The sequence below is a fragment of the Triticum aestivum genome, unplaced genomic scaffold (genome assembly GCF_018294505.1).
Source record: "Triticum aestivum cultivar Chinese Spring unplaced genomic scaffold, IWGSC CS RefSeq v2.1 scaffold124094, whole genome shotgun sequence".
In the NCBI taxonomy this organism is placed as follows: domain Eukaryota; kingdom Viridiplantae; phylum Streptophyta; class Magnoliopsida; order Poales; family Poaceae; genus Triticum; species Triticum aestivum.
In genome coordinates this window covers 1-20,239 of record NW_025227916.1, presented here as the reverse complement: position 1 = coordinate 20,239, position 20,239 = coordinate 1, and the positions used below count along the sequence as shown (strand labels likewise).

At 43.5% G+C, this 20,239-nt stretch overlaps 1 protein-coding gene and 1 pseudogene across 1 annotated transcript; both read left to right on the top strand.

The window, feature by feature from the left end:
- The first annotated feature begins 8,806 nt into the window (after positions 1-8,806).
- LOC123172905 (uncharacterized) lies at positions 8,807-13,448 on the top strand (annotated as a pseudogene).
- Positions 13,449-16,017: 2,569 nt separating this feature from the next.
- LOC123172906 (uncharacterized) lies at positions 16,018-20,161 on the top strand (the record flags this gene model as incomplete). The annotated part of the gene is made up of 11 exons (XM_044589794.1): positions 16,018-16,776; positions 16,889-17,032; positions 17,135-17,278; positions 17,393-17,639; positions 18,805-18,897; positions 18,983-19,051; positions 19,136-19,240; positions 19,337-19,450; positions 19,538-19,645; positions 19,725-19,881; positions 19,966-20,161. Coding segments are annotated over exons 1-11 (2,136 nt in total), but the record flags the coding sequence as incomplete, so codon positions are not given.
- Between the last annotated feature and the right edge of the window lie 78 nt (positions 20,162-20,239).

Below are 20,239 nucleotides of genomic sequence, written 5' to 3'. Positions count from 1 at the left end.
CATACGTTTTAATCCAAAACCTCACTTCCGTAATTCTTTAATACCGATAACTTTCTGTCTATAAATCTTTTAGCTTAGGTTCTCCCGCAAACATGAAAAAACATGAAAATTATTTATGGCTAGTAGTTCTATTGTTCTCACGACATTTTTTCCATGTGCAAAGATCATATGGCTAATGATATTTTCATGTTTCCTTTTGTAGCCTTCTGGACGAAATGCAATTGCACTAAGGAAATGGGACATCATGAAGACCCACCAAGCATGGAAGGTATAAGAGAAAATCAGGTCAGGTCAAGCAACCCATTTGAGTACCTTGTCACCACTTTTCCGCCTAGCACCAGAGCGCAAGCTTATCTGAAGCCATCCTATTAGCATCCCACACCTTTCAGGTTTGATGCACTGTGCTTTGTTCTTCTGGCCATGAGTGTCTCCTTTGCCAGAGATCCCAAGTTGACAAGCTGTCCACCAAACGTATTATGACCGTGTGTAGCAACAATGGTGTCGACCATTAGCTTCTTCTTGCCACACCATAGTGTATGGTGCAAGCGTCATGGCCGAGGCACTATGTCGTTGAAAGGTGTCATTTTTTACTGTCATCGTTCGTGCAGCCTCGGAGAATCGACCATTTCAACTATGAGTCATTGCAGCCATGTTCCGTGGAACCAATCAGGGTCAGTCTCTTGTTTGTGCCAAATCTGAGTCAGTCAAAATCGGTGTTGGTTGTATAGATCCTCACGTGCCCTATCTTCTTTTCTTCTGATCCTCACAATGGTTCCTCGGTACTATCAGCATCGGGATCAAGCCTAGATTAAAGTGTCGGCCCGGTCAACAGTGCAACCCCTGGTCATAAGGATGTGCCTGCATACGAGTGGGCACTAGTTTTTTTTACATGGGAGAGAGCTAATTGGTTGCGATATGAAGCTTGCATTTCTCATGGGCAGCAGATCTGTGTCGAGCGGAGAGGTGATCTGCCGTCATGGAGAGTTTTTGTTTCTCAAAGCTATCAACAACAACCTAAATGCATTGCCCTATATAAATGTATTGCTCTACGAGAAATAGATGCCATTAATGAAGTTGCAGCCAAATTATGTTGAATAATCTTATTTAAAAAAGTCAGGTTGATACAAAGCATACACTATTTTTCTCTAATTTGTGCAATGGATGTTAATTTGTTTTATGTTCTATTTTGAGCCCCTAGATGTCTGTTCTCAATCCAGACAAAATGGTATTGCTCCCTTTTCTTATTATAATTGGTCTATAGAAATAACATACAGTGATCCAAACTGCATTTCTATGGCGTGAAACACAAGTGAAGAAGGAAAATATGCCTCCTATTTTTCTTCTTATTATCATGAAAAATGTATAAAACAATATAGGTTGATTAACTAAAGATCCCAAAACAGGGCATATGGAACAAAATTATACGGAATACTAAAGAAATCATATATCATGTCATGTATTGTTCTGATCGTGGTTGTCGTGTGGTAGTCTATAGGAAATACTTGTGATTGATGAAATGTGTTATCTTCTAGAAAGTTGGGTGCAGACTATTTCTCGGCCATGGACATTGAAAGCTAGGCAAGTGGAGGTCAAACATTAGTGAAAGTTTGCACACACGGACACCACTGAATCTTGAATTGCAGCTAACTACACTCAAATAACGTGGGGAAATGTTGATTGCCAAGTTTTGGATATGGCCAACTGGTTAACGTCGAGTCGGAAACATTGGTTTTTCAGCTAGATGAATATGAGTTAGATGAGGAGGATCCACTACATAAATTAGATGTTTAGGGTATGTTTCTCCGAACAAAATTATACATGTTTCTATCGCGTGCATGGTTTATGAAAGGAAAACTCAATTTGAACTGAATTATGTGCTCGGAGTGTAATGTATTTCATTTAGTGCATGATAAAGATTTTTGTGAGAAGTTGTAATTGGATAAAACTTACGGCACGGAGAAGCATGCGTCTGCCTCCAGTGTAATATATTAATCCCTGTCATGTATAGGCAAAGGAACAAACATATCATTCTTGTTTGACATATATAGTTTCCCCTTGTTCCTATCACCATCACCTATAACCATCATTGTCGGACAAAGCTAATTACATAGTATGCGAGAACTATAGTCCCTCTTACTGAACCATGCATACTAGTTCTAGGATTTCAACAAAAAAGGAACATCATTCTCAAGAGAAGGAAAAAAAGACCTAACAAGGTTGTTCATGGTGGATGTGCTTCGATAGTCCTGCTCGTTTTTCCTTTTCGATGTCACCATACCGTACTAGCCCACCGGTAGCATTGAGTTCAACTCTTGTGTAAACTCTGGAATAGCTTGAATTGTTCAGTAGGCAACCGACTTCTGAAGCTCTATGAAGACTAGCTAGGACACATTGTGCACCACCAACACTATGCTTAAACGGTGGATCACCATACCCTCCCCTTGAACGAGATCACGAAGATGGACACGTCGTCATGGTACTTCCTCCTCTCGCCAAGGGATATATTGAGCAGTTCTTGCCAGTCCAAACCTAACAATCAATAGACATCCGAAGATATAAACAATGTAAAGATACACTCGATTGTGCATGTAGGCTTGTGGTTTGGAAAGTATAAATTTGGTTGCTCACCAGCCTTCCTTCCAGTCCAAAGCAACAGTTCTCCAAATGAGATCTGAAGAATGATCGCCCTATGGATGCTATGTTGTGAACATATCTACTTGATCAGCCACCTCTTTGTTGGTGAAATAGTAATAATGCATGTGAGATGACAACACCCGGAACTTTTCGTTGGGATTGATACAGTGGTGGCATAGTGATGGGGTGCAGCTGATGTAGAGGCGATTGCCGATGTAATAAAAATTGAAGGACGATAACAACCTACTGTTCCACATTGGCTGCAAAGTAAAAAAATGTGCATCCAGTCAATTAGGAGATGTGAAGATTGATATTTCAAGAAACTTTGGTGTTTCTCCATATATTAACATAGACAAAGAACATGTAATAAGTTGCGTTGCTCCCTGTGTCAATGACATATCATATTTTCATGAATTGCAAGTCATCTTCACAAATTTTAGGGTGTTCATCAAGATGCAACATAGGAATGATTTCAAGTGCCTATGCAGGAGGTAAAAAACTTCTCTTATGGAATTAATTGGAAACACCGACTTCTAGTCCTTGAGTGCTAGACAGATAGCATGTTGTTTAGAATAAGTGCACTTTTCTATGCAACATAGAATATATTATTTAGCGATGTGATAATGTCGCATCATGGTAGTCTAGCATAAATATGACACTAAGAATGGACGGAGATGTGCTTGAACATGCATTCCAAAGTAGAAAAGAGACAATGTTTGATTGTTGTGAACCCCCTTGAGGTAGACAACCCCGAATGCTCTGGTGACATTGATTTTCCCCTTTACCCTACCGTTTGGCCCTGATCCTATTTACTTTATGTATTGCTAGATTGCAACAAGAATTACTTAATAAAAACAAATTGATGCATGACATTAAGGATGATATAATAAAGAGGGTGTGTACTTCCGCAACGGAGGTACTGTGTCCATCATTGAGCTGGATGGACTGTAAGCCATCCAACTCGTCTGAGTTGGGCTCGCTCATGATCTTGGCCTTAGACTCCTGCAGATTCTACTTTGCCACCTCGCCTAGCTTGTTCTGAAGATTGGGCTCCATCCTAGGTACCAGCACGGCGCTGCTGTCCCCGATGTTCATCACATATAAAACCTCGCCCTTCATCGGCATCACCAGCACAAATGACCCCATCATACCAACCTCCGGGTTCTCGGCCACGCCCTGCTCTACTTTCGTAAAAAAAATTCCTGCTCTGTCTTCCTCAGTGTTTGAACGAATGTCGTGAGGACTCCTTCGTGCATCGCCAGGCTGCCCCCAGACATGGCAGAATTGTCCGTCTCAGAAAGTTCTATTCGACCCCTCTTCCATGGATTTAATAACAAAATGAATTTCTGGAATGAAATTGTCGTGGGCCTCTTCCCTCTCTTCTAAGCCTCCAGGCTGCGACCTTGCCCATCGAACCCACTCTAGCCTAGTTCAACATAGACCCAAAATATTTGCCTTATTTGGGTACAACCCCCTTCAAATTATGGTATTGTAACCCAACGTGTGATCCCCAGCAACCTCTGTTTGTGTGCGTCTAGCCAACCCTAATCCCATGACTTCAAGCATCAAAATTTTCCTTGTGGATTCTTTGTAGCCTTGGTCCATGAGATTGAATCATGGCACAACTCTTGAGTCTGATGCAGCTTCAGGCCAACTGCTACCTTCAAGTCATTCTGGCAAAGAATCCTCCTTTCGTGTTATGCCAATATTTGTGCATCATGCCAAACACTTTTTTACGTTTTTGGTTCTTCCCTCAAAACGTTGGTGATTGTGTCAAATAGGATGTCTTAATCAACATGGCTTCCAGTCCTCGCAACACTTTGTAGGGGATTGATAAAGAAAAAGTGGTAAGTACATTTAAAAAAACTGAATGTACCATCATTTTTTAAAGTGCAAGCAGGCTTTTGTTGTGCAAAGTACAGAGTCAGTTCCTCACGAGCCTGGCTTGCAGCCCAGAATAACCATCTCCGATGAGATGCTAAGCAGGAGGCCCTAGGGATGCTTAGTTCTGAACATCTATAGTTGATCAAGCACCTCTTTGTTGGTGAAATACTAATAGAGCCCATCAGACGACAACACAAGGAAGTTGTCATTGGGACTGATGCGGTGGTGTCACGGTGTTGAGGCACAACTGATATAGGAGCATCGCCTATGTAATCAATCTTGAAGGACACTAACAACCTACTGTTCCACTTTGGCTGCCAAGTAAAAAATGCACATCCCATGAATTATCAGTTGTGCAAATTAACATTTAGAAACTTTGATGACCTCCATATAACATACTCAAGGTACATTTAACAAATTGTATTGCTCAATATCAATGGCATATCATATTTGCATCATGTGATGCATCAATTGCAAGTCACATTCACAACTTTTAGGTTGTTCATCAACATGCATGTCATGAAAAACACTATTGAGCTAATGTTGGACAACCACTAATCTAGCATGTGAATGATTTGAAGGGCCTAAACATGAGGTGAATATTTCTCTTTTGTAATTAATTGGAAACAACGTGTTCTACTCCTTGAGTGCTAGACTGATAGCATGTTGTGTGGAATATGTGTACTTTTCTATGCATCATAGAATATATTATTTAGCAATTTCGTAATGTCGTATAATAGCAGTCTAGCGGAAACATGACACTGACAATGGACGGAGATGTGCTTGACCATGCATTCTGAAGTAGAAAAGAGACAGTCTCTAATATGTGTGTACCTCCTTGAGGTAGCCAACCCCAAATGCTCTGGTGACATAGAGTTTCCCCTTCACCCTTATGTTGATTATGGTGTTGTGATCATCGAGATGTTTGGTCCTGATCCTGTTTACCTCATGTACCACCTAGGTTCCAAGAACAACAATTTAATAATGATCAAAACACAAATTGAGGCATAACATGAAGGATGATGCAATTAAGAGGTCGGGTGCATGCACAATGGAGGTATTGTAGTCATCGTTGAGCTGGATGGCCATCCATGACATGTGAATTGGGCTCGCGTATGATCTCGTCCTTGGACTGCTGTAGATTCTGCATCGTTGCCTTGCCGAGGATGTTCATAAGATTGGGCTCCCACCTCATTGCTAGCATGGCGCAGTTATCGCCGACATTCATTAGAAAGAGGCCCTCGCCCTTAATCAGCATCACTAGCACACATGACCCCATCGTCCCAACCTACGGGTTCCGCGCCCTGCTCCACTGCCTCAAAAAATGTCTCTGTATCCCTCGGTGCTTGATCCAATGTCGTGAAGACTTTTTCGTGCATCGAAAGGGTGCCCTGATGAGGCTAAACTATTTGTCTCCGGAAGTTCTGTTCTACCCCTCTTCAAGGTAGGCCCCTCCCAACGATGGTTTTGAACCCATCGTGTCATCCCCAGCAGATCTCTCTCTCTCTCTCTCTATATATATATATATATATGTGTGTGTGTATATATATATATATGTGTGTGTGTGTGTGTGTGTGTGTGTTATTCATTCCAGCCAACCCTAGTCACATGACTTAAAGTGTCGAATATCTCTCCGCCCATTATTCATAGCCATTGTCCATGGGATCGAACTGTGGCACAACTCTCAAGAGTCTGACCCAGCATCAGGCCAATTTCTACCTTGATGTCGATTTGGCGAAGTATCCTCCTAATGTATTGTACCAACATCATTATTTTTAAGTTTCTTGTATAGCCGTCAAGGTGGTGATTGTGCCAGACAAGTCATTTGATGTCTTGTGAAACCCTCTAGCTATGCATCATTGATGTGTTGATCAATGAGGTTTCCAATCCTCACAACAATTTGTCGAAGCTAGGTAAGTAAAAAGTGCTAAGTACATTTAAAAAAAGTGGAATGTACCAAAATTTTACACGGTACAAAATGGTATGTACACAAAAGCATTTTGCTAAACAAACAGGTATAAACAAAAGCAAGTATAATGCCATATGAAAAACATTGATATTACAAGATAAAAAGTAAAACCAATGCCATGATGTTTAATGAGTACTTTCATGCTAGACGACTCTTTGGATATGATTAATCCCATGGCTCACTAATTCTATAAATACCCGTGCATATATTTTAATCCGAGCACCAGACATCAGGTAAAATTTAATACCGATAACTTCGAATCTCTGAATTTTTTCGCTTTGTTCTCCTGGAAATGAGAAATAGAAAAAGAAGTACTTGTGGCCCATGCAAAGCTCATATGGCTAATGAAATTTCCATTTTTCCTCAGTGTCCTTCGGGAAGAAAAGCAACTAGAACAAGGACATGGAATAGCCTGGAGACTTGCGACTCACGTGAGGCACTCAGGAAAATCAGGCCCGACCAAGCAACCTGCGGAGCTAGCTCATCATAGCCTTTTTGGCTACTGCTAAATCATCGGCACCTTTGAGGTCCTCCTATTAGCATCTTCTGCCTTAGAGGTGGCACACATCGCTTTGGTCTTCTGGCTATGTGTGTATCCTTTGGCCAGAGATCCCTGCTCGACAACCTCCTCACCAAATGCACTGTGTCCATGTGGATCAACAACTATGTGGGCCATGTGTTTCTTCTCCATAGACCACCACATGTGGTGCAAGAATCATGGGTGAGGTAGGAAGGGGGTGATGTTTTACTATAGTTATTTATGCAGCCACGCAACATTGACCATTTCACCTTCCATTCAACGCTGTCATGCTCCATGGCAGGAATCAGGGTCAACCGCTTGTTTTTGTAGCATCTTGCATGGTCGCAATCGGCGGTGGTTATACTGTTCTTGGCTAGCACAATCTGGGTTGCTTATGAAATTCCAATGGTTCCTCAGTGCTAGGAGCATTGGGTCATGCCCAGAGCAGAGCATCGGCTAAAAGTTCACTGCTTTTGAAGTTAATTGTCCAGCCCTTGATGGTGTTAAATGTGTCAGATCAGTCATTTGAAGAGTTGCTCGATGTCTCAATCAATGTGCCTTCAAATATTCACAACATTTTTTTCAGGGTTAGGTAATATAGTGGTAACTATATTTTTAACAAAAAAAGGAGTTACATAAATGTAACACACTCAAGAATGGTACATACATATAATAAACACACAAATAAAAATTGTAAGTAGACATAAACGGGAGTTGCACGACATCTAAAATACCAATGTTACAAAGCAAAGAGTACATACAACAATTATGATTTTTTTAATGCTTTCTGTTATGGTATTTTTTTAAATGAACCAAAATTCTCCTTCGCAAAACTTTATGTTTAGTTAATCCTATTCTGGTTCGGTAACATTTGACCCTTTTATGTGTAACTTGAGTATTTGACATTTTAAACTCCTACAGGTTGTGCACAATGATTTACCTGATCTTTCACAAGGAGCCTGGGAACCTTGTGATCACTCCATTGTGATTTTTCTTTTGGGTAAGATGTTATTTCAGATTTGAGAAGTATCAGTCAATTCAGATTTAAATAGTGTCGAGGCTGCTAATTTTGCTGCTGCTGATTGGCTGCCTCATGGTGGAATTGGAGCTGAACGGTATTTTATGTAACGCAAGGCACCTATTTTGTATCATGAAGAGCTTTTGTATGTGGTCACAAAGGTTAGAGAATACCTATTACTTTGAAGCAATATCCTGTGAAGAAAATATATGTGGAAACATAAACCTTGCTGTTATATGAACATCCTGACTTCCTTTAGTCAGATATTCAAAGCAGAGCATTCTTTGTTGTTCATCTACCATAAAATATTTCTGTAGCTTCTCATATTTCCTTTTGTGTCAGAACAATATCCAAGAAAACTTACAATATTATTTTGCTTCGCCTTCATGAGACACTTTTGGGAAGGCCTTAGTTGGATGTGGCAAGTCATGATAAGTAAATAATGGGTGGTAATACCAATGAAGGAAATACATATCATCTTTGACTGAAAAGTGGATAAACCACATGAAACATGAATGAACACCTCATCTAAGGGGATGAGCAATATCCTGTGAAGAAAATATATGTGGAAACATAAACCTAGCTGTTATATGGCTATTACATTGATGCAATATCCTGTGAAGAGCATGGCAATGAACAACTGGTGTAGATGTACCACATGTGTAGATGTACAACAGGTGTAGATGTACCACATGTGTCATGAGTTGTGCATCCTTGTGAAAGATAGCAACAAACACATCGATCTTCGCTATTACATGACCGCGTCGAGAACACAGTGATCATGGAGTTAATCAGGACAGGTGAGCAGAAGGCGGACATCCTAACCAAGTCACTTGGTGGCGTCCTGTTCCAGGAACTGCGTGACAAAGTTGTGCTCATGGACATCAAGTATCTTCGACAAGATTGAGGGGGAGAATGTTGAGTCAACCATGTCTTCGGTTGCATGCATGCGACACCAATGGAAATAGCTTGCTTGGCATGCAAGGACCAAGTAGTTTCCTAGTAGTTGTAAGGAACTTGACTAGAAATACACCAGAGCAGTACATGCAAGTACGTCGTAGTTTCCTAGTGTAGATAGGAAGGTGTTGTGGAGTGCGGGATTTTGGAGGCCGGCCTACAGGCAGGCCGCAATCTCGTGCGTTGGAATGGGCTTTGGGATTGCGTATCAGTCACCTCAGTCCAGCTGTGTGGCAGGCCTATGTTTTGAAATACGGTCCGTGATACAGCTAGTATCACGTAGGCGTATGCTGTTCGGCCCCTCACCGATTCCTGTCCCCCGGCCTACTGGACAACTCATTTGGCTGGGCCGGCATTTTGGTACACTATGGACTTTTCGAAACAGAACAGGTTTATGGGCCCGGGGACATGTGGAGCAGGTAGATCCACGCGAGCAGTTTTCATCGGCATTATCCTCTCTTCCACAGAAACAGAAAGCTTGCGTCGGCGGCGGCTCTCTTATTCCAGACGGGCGGGGCGGCGACGGTTCCCCAACGGCGAAATGTCGACGGACGCACTGGAGCTCAGTGGGTATGTTTTGTTTTTCCAGATCTCTATGCCCCCCTGATCCCTGCCCCCATTTTATTTGCAAATCCATCCACTGACGGCGATATCCTAGACTGCAGGAATTGTGGTGTCTTCCCGATGGAGTCCCAAGATTCCATGACTGCCCCAGCTCTAGAGGTCGAGAAGGGTGACGAAGAACTGATTGGCGGAGATGGACAGAGATACGAGGTGTGTTCTGAAGCTACCAGCGGCTGGACGAGGAGGTCATTCTTGTTTCTGTTCCCACACCATGCTTCATTACCACATGTTTTAGATTTGGGGATGAATCTCGGAAAAAATTTGGCTGTACGACCAAGGGATGCGTTTTTTTCAGCAGCGTTTTCAACTAGTTCATTTTATGGAGTAGGTGTGCTGTCCTGTTCTGCCCATATCTGACGCGGAGGGCAAGTGTTTCGTGGTGTTCACTTTCACGATTTTACATTTCAGAGTGGCACATAGCACTCTATCCCATAAAGTATTTTTTTGGATAGTCATCTGCTGTGTATTAATTTGTATTCCAGTATTACTTAGACTGCTGGCGCATGTAACAAAAAAATGCCTGGCCTTATTCGACTTTTAGGATGATATGGTGGATTTTAGCAGGCTGTTCGTTGGTTTTAGGGGTATGCTATTTCTGATCATGTAATAAGATGTGTTTTTCATGATTTGCATGGTGCAAATGGTAAAAAGTTACCTGACAGCGGAAAATCTATGCGTGAGCTTACCATTTGGGTTTCATAATTAAGGGAGAGAGAGAGTTGGATCAGTAGCTCTCCGAATGCATACATAAAGAATGTCTGTTTTGGTTTGTGTAATATGATGTTCTGTTTAGTCTATACAAATAACTAAATATTCATTTAGTTGCGTGCAGAAAAATAACAGTTATGGTTGTGGAAATGTACAATTTGTAATTAGAGATGAATACTGGTGGTTTGAATAAAAACAAAAAAAATGTGTCTAATTGCTAACTGTTTGTTTTTGGTGCGACATACCGATTCAGGGTGAGGCTAGGGAAGGCGCCTGAAGAGAGGGAGATGAACCCTGACAGGAAAACAGCTCTTGAGTCGTCTGTCCGTGCTTATGCTGAAAATCGTGAAGGGCATGTCATCAATCCAAAGATTGGCACAGAATTTGACTCGCTGGACGAGGCTTATGAATTCTACAACCTTTATTCATGGGAGACTGGTTTTGGTATACGGTTGGCAAAGAGCAGGCTAAATGTGCAAAGAGTAAGATGTATGCAAGAGATTGTGTGTGCCTGTACGGTACGTGTGCGGGAAAAATAATTTTTTCCATGCCTCTTGTATAATAGTCGTGTATCAAGCCAGTTTCGTTAATATCTGAACTGTAGTTAGCATGCATCATTGAGAGAAATTATTTGAGCCGGAGGGAGTGTAGTAGGATGTTTACAAGTGTTGATGAAATTTGAGGTTAATGGCTATTTTTCTTTCTGTAGGGTTCCCCATTAAAAGAGAACAGCCGTTCGTCGAGATGTGGTTGCAGTGCAATGATAAGGCTGCTGAGATCCAAGGATGCTGGTTGGTACATATCAGAGCACAAAGCAGGGCACAACCATCCGCTCTCTATTACATGTGGCCAGAAAATGCATTGGAAGTCGCACAGGCATATAGATAGATACACCAAGGATCTTGTGAAGCAGTTGAGGGACAACAATGTTTCCCTTGGGAAGGTTTTCAGCATTGTTGGTAGCTTCTTTGGTGCTGCGGAGAATGTGCCATTTACAAAAAGGTCTCTGAAAACATTGTGCAGGAAGCTCAACAAGGAGCAGTCGGATCTTGATGCGGTAAAAACGATGAACATGCTTGCGGATATGAAAGCTGATGATCCAGAGTTCAACTACACAGTGCAGGTCGACGAGGAGAGCCGCATCAGAACATTGATGTGGGTGACAAGTAGAGGGTGCGATCAGTATAGGTATTTTGGAGATGCAATAACATTTGATACTACATACATGACAAACCTGTATGATATGCCGTTTGGCCTGTTTGTTGGCGTTAACAACCACTTCCAAAGCATAATATTCGGTGGAGCCATGATGAGAGACAAGAAAGAGGAAACATTGAAATGGATATTCAGGGAGTTTCTCCGCATGGTGGGTGGCAAACATCCGCAGACAATACTTACAGGTTTGTGTGCATAACACCATAATTCCATTTCATAAAAACATTCTTTTAGTGTTATAGTAACCAGCACGTTGCCTGATCTGGTCATTTTTTCATTTGTTTTTGCTTCTATACGAAAATGCAGATCAAGCACGGTCTATGGAGCTTGCTATTGAAGCAGAGCTGCCAAGCACAGTGCACCGTTGGTGCAAATGGCATGTTTTGAAAAAGGCTAAGGAATCCATGGGTGTTCTCTGGAGCAAGAACAACGATTTCAAACTGGAGTTCCACAAGCTTGTCCATCACATGATAACTGAAGAAGAATTTCAGGCTAGATGGGACCAGATGTTGGAGAAGTACTCGCTGAGGAAGCATCCCTTCTTGACGCAGATATATGAGGTGAGGCATAAATTGGCAAAGCCGTATTTCCGAGGGGTGTTCTGTGCTAGGATGACAAGCACTCAACGGAGTGAGAGCGCAAACCATCTTTTGAAGGGTTACGTGCCACCAGGGTGCCCAATGCATCTGTTTTTGAAGCAGTTTCAGAAATTGCAATTTGATAGAGAAGCAGAAGAGAGTTATCAAGAGAAGAGGACATCCCTGGTGAGTGTGCCGCAGTTTTTTTGTTTCCTTGCGATCAGCCTCCTAAACCTATTATTGTTCCTCCCCTTGATCATTTCGACAAACTTGTGCTTCTGATCACAGAGCAGCGTGCCTCTTAGTGTGAACCTTCCAATAGAGAAACATGCTAGCAAGGTGTACACCAGAGCTATGTTTGAAAAATTTGGCGAGGAATTGTATAAATGTGGGGCACATGTGTTGGATGAGGTGTTGCCTAGGAGGATTTACAAGTCTACCCATGTAGAAGCGGCAAACAGGGAGAGGTGGAGCAAAGTTGAATTCAAGATAGAAGTGAATGAAGATGAGAGTTTTTTCAGTTGCGAGTGCGGGTACTTTGAGCATGCTGGGCTAGTGTGCTGCCATGCACTGCAGGTGAGCTCTTTGTTCAAAGTTATTGTGTAATTCAGTCACGTTGTCATGTTTGATACCCCACATGAAAAAAAATTATATGACATGATTTGTTCCGCCATGATACAGGTGATGGTGCACTTCCGTTTGCAAAAAATACCACCAAAACACATACTTAAGAGATGGACGAGAGATGCTCGGGACATTCTTCCTGAGCATCTGGTTAGGTATCAGAGAGACAGAGGGCCTCCGGCCAGTGATACATTCAGGCACCACACCATGTACATGAAAGCGCTGGAGTGTGTTGTGCTTGGCGACAACAATGTCAAGTGCTATGATGTTTTCATGGCGATGATGAAGGAGGTGCATGCGACTCTGCTTCCACTTAGTGTTGATAAAGATGGAATGGGGCTTGCAGAGAGAGAGAAACAACAACAGACTCTAGCGGAAAAAGAACATGCATATGTGGGTGGCAATGCTGTGCTGCAAACAAATAAAGTTGATGGTGAATCTAGTTGCTCAGCTGTTGGGCTGAATGAGAAGAAGAGGCAAATGGGAAGGCGAACGACAAGCAGGGACAAGGCTCCGTATGAGCAACAACTTAAGAGGTCCCGTTTTTGCACGATCTGCAGAGAACAAGGGCACAAATGTACAACTTGTCCGCAGCGAGGTGATTTACCTAAGGCTCCAAGGAAGTTGCCGAAATGCACGAACTGTGGTGTTGTTGGACATCGACGCAACAATTGTGGCACTAAGAAATCCGGCCCATTTGAGCCAAACTTCCTGTAGTCGTTAAGAGTTCCTAAGGATAGAGAGAGTTTTTTTAATTGCATCGAATGTGGGACAATTTTCTTCCGTTTCATGTAACCGTTGAAAAATTGTGGTTCGTCAACTTTCATGTAATGTGGGCATGATCATGTATTCCTTATGTGGGATTAGGTAAATTTCCTTTATTATTTGAAGTGGTCTGTGTTCAAGCCAAGAAACAAACTAAAAAGTTGCCTCTGTCAAGGCTTGTTTTTTTTGCGCAAGTAATGTCATCTATTGCTTGGTTCAAGGGGCATGTGTAAGCTGCCAAGTTCTGCTTGTGACAGCTTCAGTCTAACCCAAGTACCACCATGGAGACCGAAGTCAAGAAATTGTACAATGAGGACTGCGTTGATGTCGCTGTTGTCGTCTTTTCAAGTGACAAAGGCTAGTTAGTAGCTTGCAGTAGAGTGCTCCATTGCACTGTGCACCCAGGCGGCAGTGGGTCACGCGAGCTCTGCCTTGCACAGGTGAACTCGACGTATGTAACAGGATTTCATGGCCTGCACCCATACCAGCGTGTGATGTTGAGTTCCATGGTGGATCGCAATGCATGACCATAGAGCTCGTTTTGGCTGTGGACACATTGTTTTTTTGGGCGAACTAATTCACGATTGGGAAATCAATATTGTTTTAGAAAAAAATGCAAAATCGGAGGGCTGCTTAGGACTGATAAGAATAGTTTTGGACAAATTTTTTTCCCAGCACATGGCGCCGTGCTTTTGGGTGTGGGACTCACGGTCTGGTGTGGGTGGGGTTGGGAGTGGGGGGTGTGGGGTGTGGGTGGATTGGTTGACGAGAGGAGGAGGGGGGTGCGGGAACACAAGCTTGGGCGTGCTCTGAAGTGACTGGTGATGGAAGCACTGCTCCCAAAACCTTTTTATTTGAACTCATCACGCCGGTTCATCTGCGGGCCAACCGGGCAAGTGGTTGACAAGATCAGTGGACAGGTGTACCACTCCGCCCATCTGTGCTGCAATTAATGGACATGACCAAATGTACTAGCTTTCATATAGGCAGTAGCCATTGTATATGCAATGCGTGGTTCATCTGGTGCCATAGATTTCAAAATCAAAACTAGATACGATACGTAGCTGGGTTTTTTCAAAATTTGAACCATTGTTTTGGAGGGAAACCATAATTTTGGGGCCTCTATTTATGGACGTGGCGCGGACACTCCAGAAAATCATTCTATCAGTGAGTAGGGGATGGCGCCCAGCAGCGACGCCAGCAGCACGGGTTTCCCAGCTTCCCAGCTCACGGAGGCATCCGGTTCAACATTGACACTTGGTGGGGTGCAGGTTAGAGCATGTATCTCACTGTTAAAACTTACCGTCTCAGTCCTTAGAAATGATTTGGTCTTCTAATATGTTCTCCCTATGCATCATCAGGTCATTAGTGCTGCCGTAGGTCTCGATGATCTCGTGTTCCATGATCCGTCGTCGGACATAGAAATAGCCAGTGATGAGGTTGTTTGTTTTTTGCGCAGACTTGGCATTAACAAAAAAGTTCATTTTTTCGTTAGAAATATCATTCAGAACTCCATCTGGTTGCTAATTGCAGGATAGCGTTATTGGACAAGGGCCAGCAATGCCGATGGATCAAAAAAATCATCAAGAGAACGTGCCGTCTGTGAGTGATTCTTTATGTTGCATTTTTATTCCGCTATAAGCATTATGCTTGTGAGAGCTCCGAATGCAAAAATATCTAACTGGGTTTACAACTGCATTGTGAGCAGGTGGATCTTACCGTGCAGCTGCCGTTGTGCTTGATTGAAGACGAGGCAGCAGACTTCGATCCTTGCATGGCACATGCAAAGGAAAGCGTTGCATGCGTGCTGGCTGATGGGGACCACATGTCAGCTACTGGGCCTTGCGACGACGGTGGTGAAGAAGACGACGCTGAAAGCCCTCCATGCAAGCGTGCCAAGATCTAGATAAGTTAGAGCAAAAAAATGTATCACTTGAGGAGATTGCAAGAAAATGTATCAGTTCCCGTGCTTAAAAATTAATTTGGATCATCTTCTTTCGCATGATTTGTGTGACCTATCTGTCGAGTGTTACTGTTTGAAAAAATTTGCGTAATTACTTGTACACGTGCCAACAAAAAAAACAATGAGTATATTACTGCTTAAAAGATTATGCTTATGGTGTTAGCATAATGTGATTATCGATGAGTATATTTCTAGTTAGGTGGTGCTCTCTCATTTGTTCGGTGAGGTGGGGTGAATAAACCAATTGGGGCTTCGGCTTGTGGACATGGCTTGACGCATGCGTGGACACACTGGCGCCCACTAGGTTAAAAAACAATTCGAGGCACAGGGACCCGTCTGGCCGGAGCAGGTCTATATATGTACTGCTCGCATTGGGGGGGAGGAGATTAAACGCAGAAGCAAAGCACATCTCTCCGGAGCTGGGCGGAACAGCAGGAACCCAAGGCAAAAGGTACTAGCTGTTCGTTGTTCATCTCCTGTCCATATCACCTTGGCTCCTCTCTTCTCTTCTTGGTGTTCTTACGCAAGTGTTCTTCTTGAAACAGATTTGCTGGGAGGATGGGTCGCAGACCAAGGTACTGTTCACCTGCGGCGCCGCCGGATGTGCCGTCTTCCTCTACAATGGTGGCTACGAAGAAGGTTCCCGTCCTAAACACAGCCTACAACGCGGGTATGCTTCACTCCATCGCGGGTGACTGGAACCCGAACATGAAAGTTGTGTTCAAGGGCGCGGGGATAGATGAGTTGTGCAAAATCAAGCTCCTAGGCAATAACAATCGTATCTTCTCCATGTCTCTTCTGTCACGCATAGATCCAAAAAACATGAAGATGGACATGGGGGATGGTAACTTTGTAGAGATAAATGGTAGGGAGGTTTCCAAATGCCTAGGACTAGAGCCCTGTGGTAGGAAGATAGATATTCCCGGTGGTGCTTGCTTGGCAGACCGGGGAGCCTTGCTAGCAAGGTTGCATGACATTTTAGATACACAAATGCACAAGGCATGCAAGATCCCGATTGTGGAAATAAAGAATATAGTGCAAACTGCAAGCAAGGTAGCAATAGTTGGCGCAGAGAAGGAGAAGATGATGGCGGCATGTACAATCATAGCTGCCTCGACTTTTCTTGTTCCAAAAGGAGCCCATCCGAAAATTTCGTACGAGCTGCTGCCAGTTCTTGCTGACCCAAGTCACATATCAGACTATGATTTTTGTGATTATGTGGTCGAGGGGTTGAGAGAGGCTGCAACCAAGCTGAGGGAGGATCTTCTCCATGACCCTTCTCAGTTAATCCTCCAGGGGTGTCTTGTTATACCGCAGGTTAGTTTAAGTTCTTGTTTTTGATGCATCTTTATTTTTTCCCATGATTTCATGCGGCCTCGCTTGCAAATGACAAGTTTTGCTTGCTTCTCTTGCCAAAAATGTCACACAGATAATTTTCTGTGACTACCACGAGCACGGGATGCAAGGACGTGAGGGCTTGCCACTTCCTAGGCTGGCTCACTACTCGGACACGTTCATGAGACTACAGACCAAGAAGCATGCAGCGAGGAACGGTGTGGATGCTGGCTTTGAGGTGACGTAACTAGAAAATATTCTCTTCAATGAATGCAAATTCTATCCTTTAGTATGCCGGAACTGCATGTTTAATAAATTCATTTCGATTGTTCGCATGCAGGTATCAGATGTGCCTAGATCTCCGGCATTCAATGTTGCTTCCGGGAGTGCAGCTCCAGCCCAACCGTTGAACACACCAAGCCCTGGTGTGCATGCTACGGCTGCTGGATTTGGCATGGCCCAGGACAAGGAGGTGGATCCGCAGGTGTGTTACAGCTTCTTTTTTGTTCGCTTCTGTCAAGTATTGTATGGCTAGTAGTTTTTTGCAGATCCTTCCATGCGAAAGTAGACTGACAACTCTGCGTTTGTCCATGTGTAGATTCTAGCGGCTCTAAGGGAAGCAGTGGAGAACCAGTTCAGAAAACGCGAGGAGGCATTTGTCAAGATGGTCGACGAGGCGAAAGATAAGGTACTGGAAGAAATACGCACGAAGGCAGCTGCAAAACGGCAGAGAGATCTAGAGGAAACTCTAGATGATTTCATTGAAAGGGTTAAGAGGCAAGCTCCAGTTGCTGCGGCATTTCCTAATGTGAGCCAGTCCCCGCATGTTCCAAGAAGGATGACAGGTATGCATCTGCGCAAGTGTACTTTCTGATTTTAGAAAGAATAAAGTGATTAGCGAGTATATAAAATGTGCATGCATATAGTTGTAGCAATGATGTGTTATTATTTTAAGGGTCTGGTTTAAAAATTAGTGTGCCATGCATGGATTAGTGTGCCATGCATAGGGGTGGGCACTTTGAAACCGAAAACCGAAAAACCAAACCGAATCGAACCTTTTAAACCGATTTGTCAGTTTATTCGGTGTTCGGTTTTATGGTTCGGTGTGAAAGCCGGCCACTATACGGTGTTCAGTGTCGTGTTCGGTTTTAATCGCTAACAAACCGAATTCACCGAAGAAACCGATCCGTACGTATCCTGGTTAGTATGTTCCTTTTTTAGGGGAAGGTTAGTATGTTCCTGTAATCGGTTGAACAGCCGGCAGGCCAATTTGCAATCGGCCCAACCCAGTAGTTGCTCCACAATTATTTTTCTTAAAAATCTACTCTGTAATGTACCGGTCCTGCCACATCTAAGCCGGCCGGCTGCTCAAAGGTACTTCGCTCCTGGCTTCTTCAAGTTCTGGTGTCTCGATGCATTCTACAAAAAAACTCTAATCTCTCTAATATAAGTAGTGCGTAAGGCCATGCTAATACATATCACTATGCTAATGATTAGTCCTTAATTTATTCCATTGAAATATTTTACTATTCTTTTGCATGCACGGCTAGTGAAAAGCTAGTGAATCCTTCCACCGAGTGTATGTATGTGCGTTCATGGAACTGATTGTTTTTTGCATTTTGTACAAAAGCCACCCCTTCTCATTAGTCGTGACACTTTGACTGGTGGCTGCATGTAATTCGGTTTTTTGGTTAACCAAACAAACCGAACCAATATATTTCGGTTAATATGGTTCGGTGTCTGAATTTTGTGTACTTATTTCGGTGGCAATTTCTTCAAAACCGAAATTCAAGAAAACCGAATAAACCGAACCGTATTAACCATAAAAACCGAACGCCCAGCCCTAGCCATGCATGCAGCCTAGAGGAGGAGGGGTGGTGGATGAGGCACGAGTCTGCATGGATGTGGGCCACTAGTTTGCATGCAGGATATATTCTAATACGTCGCCAACTCTGCTTAAAGCCTGGATGCTAACAAACGGAGATCTAAATCTTTGTCTTATTCAACTAGATATTGTCACCGATCTCGCAGCAACGTCACGTGAGGCGGCGCGTTCTCTCATGGCTGTTGTGGTCCGAAACGAGGATGCAAATAAGGAACATGGTATGTTTGGTCGCGATCACGCTAACATGTTCTTCCTTTTAAAAAAGCGTATATTGCAAAGGCTGATTGCTAATTATTGTTCTAGTGCCGGAAGCGGGCCAAGCTGCTCGTCAGGGCGCGGCCATTCCAACCATCGAGTCTGCACGTGGAAAAGGTTGGTGCCAGCAAAAACGTGACATTGGTGAATTCCTTTTTTTGAAGGTTAATTAATCTGCTTCACTACGTGTTATGGTTGCAGAGCCAGTGACCCCGCTTGAGTATGATGAGCCTATGGTGCCTGATGACGAGCCGGACGATAAGCCAATGATAGAAGATGTAAAAGGCAAAGGTCCTGCCATTCAATGTAAGTGATCGTTGACTTTTACATGCTAATTGCACGGCTGGTTTGGTCAGACAAAATGAATGGCCTCATGTATACAATTTTCCGACCGCTGTGCAGTGCCTCCTCGTAGATGCACGAGACAGACTACCATGCATGAGGCCCTTGGCTGTGGTGCAAGGGATCAAGTGGTGCCTGATATGATGCATCGTGGAGATACCACCATGGGCGAAGGTTAGTGTATCCAGCTCCAAACATGTGCTACTTTTTATTTTACGTTTACTTATATCGTTAATTGGAAAATGTGTGGGTCGTGTGTAGCTGTTGCGCCGGACCTGCCGAAACAACGTATTTCCACAGTCACACCGCTAGGGAACAAGAGGCTTGCCTTACCTGGAGGTGGCCAGCAGAGTAACCCACTGCCTCTAGGTGGGTTCCAAAATTCTTCCTGTTGCATGCGTGTTTAAATTGACCTTGGGCAGGACTGACATGTTCCTCTTGCGTGCAGCGGTTGTTCCAGCAATGCCACCCCAGCCACCTGCTGCACATAATTATGGCTTTTCGCCGTTTGAGCTGGAACTTCATCACTTCTTCTACCCAGACCACGTCTGCATGGATTTATATGAGACGGTCGAAATGCTTAGCGAGCCGTCCGAACTTAGCAGGTTAGTTCCCGTTCCTGTGTTCTCCGTACGGCAGAGCGCATCCTACTGGCGCATTGATAATTTACTGTTATTTGTGATTAGCAGGACTTGGTTCGAACACTTCAATCCTACTGTCCTACGCCTGGATGGTCACAAGATCAAGTACCAGTTCAGTTTGCTTGGTGAAATGCTGTACACGGGACTCGATGCATGGGTGCGTGGGTGGAATGAGAGAGAGAGTAGGATGATGGCAAGAGTACACCTGCCAAACTGGAGGGGTTTGGTTCCTCCTGATGTTGTGGTTAGTTCATTGTTAGTTCAATAAAAAAGGGACTAAGTGAAGGTCCATGATTTATGTCAACTATGCTGACCTTTCAAA